Source organism: Teleopsis dalmanni, chromosome X, assembly GCF_002237135.1.
Source record: "Teleopsis dalmanni isolate 2A chromosome X, ASM223713v2, whole genome shotgun sequence".
Lineage (NCBI taxonomy): Eukaryota > Metazoa > Arthropoda > Insecta > Diptera > Diopsidae > Teleopsis > Teleopsis dalmanni.
The window spans coordinates 21,131,336-21,137,333 of record NC_051848.1 but is presented as its reverse complement, the minus strand read 5'-3'; the positions used below and the strand labels follow the sequence as shown (position 1 = coordinate 21,137,333).

Sequence of the window (5,998 nt, the reverse complement as noted above, 5' to 3'; positions counted from 1 at the left end):
CACTGTCAGTCAGTCGACAGCATTAAAATCAGTATCCGCAGCAGCAGCAACAACGTCTCACTTAAGTTATCACTTTTATCAAGACGATCATCAGGTTGATCGTTGTTATTGATATTACCGCGAAAAATACGAGTATTTGCTGAAAAACTAGCCGAAGTGGTGTAGATCAGTTGCCGGTTCGAATTTTTCCTTAGGATGTACTCATAAAAAAAAATAAATCTGTTAAGAACGAGTATATTTATCTTTAGAAGGCAAATGCCACACCCACATTGTCAAATGCATTTTTCTCATACCACAGACTACGAAATAATAGGTGAATGCAATAAAATTGCTTGACACTGTTTGTTCTGAAGATGACGTTCATAATTGCACCATATGAACTACATTATAAGTTAAACTAATTAATCAATATTGACAAAAAAAGTGTCCGCTTATAAATTTTAAGTTATATCTACTCATTGAAAACCTTTAACTTGGATCCAAACTTTTTTGTGTAGATTGTTCATAAAGAAGTACTTAAAGAACTTATTTATTGCAGCATATATCTCAGTCAAATTGGTTAAATATTAATTAAAAATATATCACTTAGTTTTTGCTTCTAATCTCAAAACCGAATTTAAAGAATGCAAAACATAGGTAATATATCAAAAAATAGTGCACGTTCTACCTTTATTTGGTGCTGTAAACTTAAATTATTATGGACTATTACTGAAGTATCTAGTAAAACACTGCTGTCCTATAATCTTTATAATAGTTGTACTTTTTAAGGTTGGATTCTAAGCGTTTTACAGTTTTTAATATCTTGATAGCAGATATATTGACGTTATATTATGATATTTGGACTTACCCTCTTGAAGTGGTTAGGTTTCTGCGACTGGACCCGGGATGATTTCAACTTTATCCTTCCTTTCCCCCTTTTTTCCCTTACCTGTACCCCAAAAATCACCGATCTACATCCAAACCCATGTATGTATGTATTTGTCTTGTAATCGTTACATCAGTAGCGATTGCTCTAAGATGCGGCGCACATCCTAACATAATTTGCAAAATACCAAATAAAATATATAGATTCATTAATATATCTTTACATCCAGAATTAATATAATTTATTACATATACATATATATATTTTTAAAGATTAAAGTTTTAGCAGAAACTGAGCTGAGCTTCTATAATTGTTAGGTGTGCTCATAAGTATGCAGCTCAAATCATAGAACATTTCTATTATATTTCGTTTTTCCCCTTTAAGCAATTACATTCACATATTTATATAGTGAGAAATATATGAGACTAATTATTCTGTTCTATTTTGTTTTATTCTTGCCGAAACGGTTAAGTGTACGCTAAAGTTCACAGCATCCACGAATTTCAGCCGTTAGGTGTGCGGTGTAGTTGGCAGCACATTAATATGTTGCAAGTGCGTTTAATTTTGTTTGATGAATGCATAAAAATGTAATTTTGAGCACAGACTCTCAAAAATTACTTTGATGTTGTGAGAAAAGTTATGTTCATTCCATATTGGCATAATATTAAAGTTATATTTATTTAAATTAATAAATTAATTTATTTCGTTAAAATGCAGAAATTTATGCATGAATAAGAAAAAAATAATATAACCAAGTTATAGAAACCCTTTGATATATAATGTTTATCTGTGTATTTAAAATTTTAATGTATAAAATGTTTGTGCAAAGTTTTTCTGCGGAAATGTTCTTTTTGTTTAATTTCGTAAGTTTTTGTTATAGCATATTTTGTCCATATATTTAGGGAAATATCACACAACGGACCCTTCTTGACTACGCTCACATGAAAGCAATTAAAAATTTTACAAACATTTTAGAGTTGCCACAACATCTTTTTTAATTTAAGTTCGCAACTTTGTGTTGCGAACAAAGAAGATAGAGAAAAGAAACCGAAAGTTACTCGAAAAATTGCGTATGATATTTGAATACGAAATATTAGGTCTGTTCCACTCGTAGTAAAACTCAAGTTAAACACATATAAAATTTACACGAAAATTTGCTGGTTTAACTAACTTGTGTAGACACAGCGCTACTGAAAGTTACTACGAGTAGCACGTAGTAACAGACCGATTATTTACTGAGCAGCGTTATATGGGCATCATTGCCCATATAATAGTTCACTTATTGCGTTGGTAACACTTTTTTTTCACTGGCCGATGTGTTTGGCCATTATAGCTATATTGGTCGAGGTGGAGAAAATGGTATTGCTGCTTTGCGTATATTTCGGCCAGTATAGCCCAGTAACTTGTTGTTTTTTGTCATACTTGCGAGCCTTCGAAAACGCCTATATTTGAAAAGTGATGCCAATTTGTTTCAAACAAACTTAATGCTGTTTTTTACAACTCTGAAAGAAAAAATTATGAGTATTGTATATGATTCTAATGCAAAATAGTTAATATCTTAAAATAACTTTCAAGTAAAAATTTGCTACTAAAACTAAATGTTGGCAACCCTATGTTAGAACTGACAATCAGCTGTTTTGCAGCAGTTGACGTAGCTCAATTTGTGTTGTGATGTGTTTCTGCTTAAGAATAAACAAATAAATAAATTTGCTCAACGAAAAAATTTAAAAATGGATTTGGAATATGAGCGGGTGTTAAAATTAATATTTCCTGATGGTGTGCCAGGTATTTATAAATATCAGTTAATTTTATGATAATAAAAATTAAAATCAAATAAAATAGAAAACTTGCGGGATAATCCGGAATTGCAGAATTATTTGTCAAAACTGGGCACATACAAAGTAGAACAATTAAAGAAAGAACAGACGCGTCTCACAGAGGAAACAAAAAACATATTGGAGGAAACGCAGGAATTGGCAATTTCTAATTACAAAACCTTCATACACACCGCAGAAAATTCACGTACCATTTTTCGTGAATTCCAAAATGCGGAGGAGCAGCTGTCTGCGATGACTGAAATATTGCCCGAATTTAGTGAGAAATGTGAGCAATTTTTGACCAATTCAGCTGAAATACATGAAAACAGACGCATAAATACGATAACACTTAAAAAAAATTCCAAATTATTGGAAATATTGGAATTACCACAGTTGATGGAACGTTGCATTCGTGAAGGTCGTTACGAAGAAGCGCTGGAGCTAGCTAGTTATGTGCAGAAAATGGGACAAAATCAAATTCATATACCAATTATAAGTGTAAGCATAAAGTATTTCATTAGTAATATTAATGTATATTTTTGAATTTTCGTAGACGATTGTTAGTTCTGTAGAAGCTTTGTGGCATACGATGTTGGTGCAACTCATAGCGCAACTGCGTACTGATTTGCAATTACCGAAGTGCCTACAAATCGTGGGTTACTTAAGACGCATGCAGGCATTTAGCAGTAATGAGTTGAAGTTAAAATTTCTGCAGGCTCGTGATGTTTGGTTGACAGCATCGTTACAGGCAATTCCAGTGGACGATGGTAAGAAGAAAAAGCTCAATTAGTGCACTGTATTTGTTAGTGGTTTGTTGGAATAGTTAAAATAAATTAAATGTTTTAAAACTATTTGTAGGTGTCACAGCAGTGACAGACGCAACGTTTTCAAAACTGAAAACGATTTTTAATATGTCGTTGGAAGTTTATATTTCAAGTTATTCATTCAAATTCAGTATTTCTGATAAGTAACACTTTAACGTTGGTTCTTAAAGTGAGTACTAGTTTCTTTTTTTTTTATAAATTTAATGAATGGTTATTTAATTTTTGAAATGACATACCCCTTATATTAAATAGAGAGTCTGCTAGAACTCCCACCAGCTAATGAGTCTATTTTCGATGAATTAATTTGCAATTAATTGCCAAATACAAATTGCTTGAAAAAACCAGGTTATCTTTATGTTTCTAATTGCATTTAGTTTATGGTCATAGATGGCGTATTCCGGAAGACGCGGTTAGATCTGTACCTTAACAAAATAATCTAAAGATAATAATATTATTTTTAATAATATTTTTCTGGCTATGCCGCTGTCGTATTACATAGAAAAAATAATTTACACAATATAATATAGAGTATTCGATTTGCATAATTTGAAAAGTTTTTATTGATATATAAAATGTATTATTAATTGCTTCAATTCATATTAAAACGCAAAAAGAAAATTACTTGTGGAGGAACTATGAATTTGTTGTAATCCCATTCCGAATGGAAAAGTAAGTCAAAGCTGTTGTTATTATTGTAGTTCGACAAGAACTATATTGCCAAAAAACTACATTGGTTAGATTGTAGATTAGGTAAGGGTAAGTGTGGGTTACAAAATCGCCCAGATTTAAGTTTCAAAGCCACATGTCAACTACGACAACCAAGCACCACTGATTACTCCCAACAGCGACTATATAACTATGCATATAAAAGATGCAGTATCTTCTTCTAGACCTAGGTTGTCAGACAACAAGGTTCTCTGCCTGAAATCTCCCCGGATGAACGTTGTCTTCCTCGTGCAGCAAGAACTATCCTTGCTCAATTGAGATCAGGATATAGCCGAGTGCTAAATAGTTACTTGTCTCGCATAAATACGTCTATCCACAATGTGTGCCCTAACTGCAGCTCTTCTCCCGATAATGTCGCCTATCTGTTTTCATGTCCTTCTGCACACACAAACCTTCGTCCAATTAACACTTGGACTCACCCCATTGAAGTGGCTAGGTTTCTTCGCCTGGATCCAGAATGACGGTCATTTACCCCCTAACTATCCATCCACTTCCCTACCCATGTATTCGTCTTGTGTTTCCTTTTACGTTTATCTGCTTACAGGTCCCGGCGGGTTACAACAACAACAACTATATGACTACAAAGATCATTTCGCTTTGATTTAAAAAGTAACCTATCGATAAAAATAAATTTAATTAGAAATGTAGGTGAAGCTGTCTGTCAGTAAATGGCTGGTAACTTTAATAAATATAGTTTGAATTTTGACTTCTATTAAAACTCCTTAATTTCTCGTTAAAAGTAGTATTTGAAAAGTTGTTAACGATTTTGTATAGTTTTGCAATATATTAATTAGACGCATTATCAAGAAATTAAACACCTTTTGTTCAGTTTGGGGAAGATTACCTTGGAGACATAAATCGATGGCGCATTTTAGTTAATTTCATTAGTTTGAATAAATTTTGTTTCAAATTAATTTCAATTAAAGCTTTGCTTTGGTTCGTGTTTTCAATGAACAGGGTATGGTCACACGTAATATAGTATCTGCACACCATTTGCCTATACCATATTAAGACCATGGTGCTATATCGCATCCTTCCCGACATGAACCTTTTTCATGTCGACGATCTAGAGAGGCTAACTCGATAAAACTCGTAATCTTCGGTGTTATTTCATCCGTGCCGATGAGATGAATGACACAATGTAAGTATTTTGGAGGTCTCTACATAACTGGCCTTATGTAGCCTATAAATATTTTGAAATTGATAAAGCTCCGTGTTGCTATTACTTTGATAAGAGAAAGAGGAGTTCATAGTCGATTTTGAGTACTGATTACTAAATGTTAGTCTTCGGCTTTTAAAAGCAGCGACTATAGTGCCGACAAAAATTTAAGGAGATATTATTTTTTTATTTAAGATTTATTAAATGTGTTCATTTCTTTTTAATTTATTGTAATTAAATTTTATTATTTTAGTTTTAAATCTAATTTTATATTTGACTTTATATGCATTTCCCTCTTTCATTTATTTTTTAGCTCATCAACATTTAATCAAAACAATTGAACTGACACGCATAAATCTTTTCAATGTAATCACACAATATTGTGCAATATTTCCTGATGAACTTGAAACAACTGCAATAGATGCAGAAAAGGCAGCAGCAGATGCAGCAGTAGTAAGTGACAGTAACTCAGCCTCAACAACAACGCCGACAAAGTTAAATAATGCTTTGTCAATTATGGAGTCCGCAGGGGATAGACTTTTTCAAGCTTGGCTGCATCGAAAGGTAGGTGAGACAATTGCGTGACCTTTAAGTATTTTGAAATTCT

At 32.7% G+C, this 5,998-nt stretch overlaps 1 protein-coding gene across 1 annotated transcript; it reads left to right on the top strand.

Moving 5' to 3' along the window:
• The first annotated feature begins 2,497 nt into the window (after positions 1–2,497).
• On the top strand, positions 2,498–5,998 carry LOC119689166 (conserved oligomeric Golgi complex subunit 8-like). The gene is made up of 4 exons (XM_038103931.1): positions 2,498–2,650; positions 2,708–3,180; positions 3,236–3,449; positions 5,705–5,998. Exons 1-4 carry the CDS (start codon positions 2,596–2,598, stop codon positions 5,974–5,976), a joined length of 1,014 nt encoding a protein of 337 aa, XP_037959859.1. The 5' UTR covers positions 2,498–2,595; the 3' UTR covers positions 5,977–5,998.

Excerpts from the sequence above, each read along its gene's own strand:
- LOC119689166 (XM_038103931.1), top strand. The coding sequence starts at position 2,596 with ATGGATTTGGAATATGAGCGGGTGTTAAAATTAATATTTCCTGATGGT. Across the intron at positions 2,651-2,707 it reads ATTTCCTGATGGTGTGCCAG|AAAACTTGCGGGATAATCCG; the intron begins GTATTTATAAAT and ends CAAATAAAATAG. Across the intron at positions 3,181-3,235 it reads TTCATATACCAATTATAAGT|ACGATTGTTAGTTCTGTAGA; the intron begins GTAAGCATAAAG and ends GAATTTTCGTAG.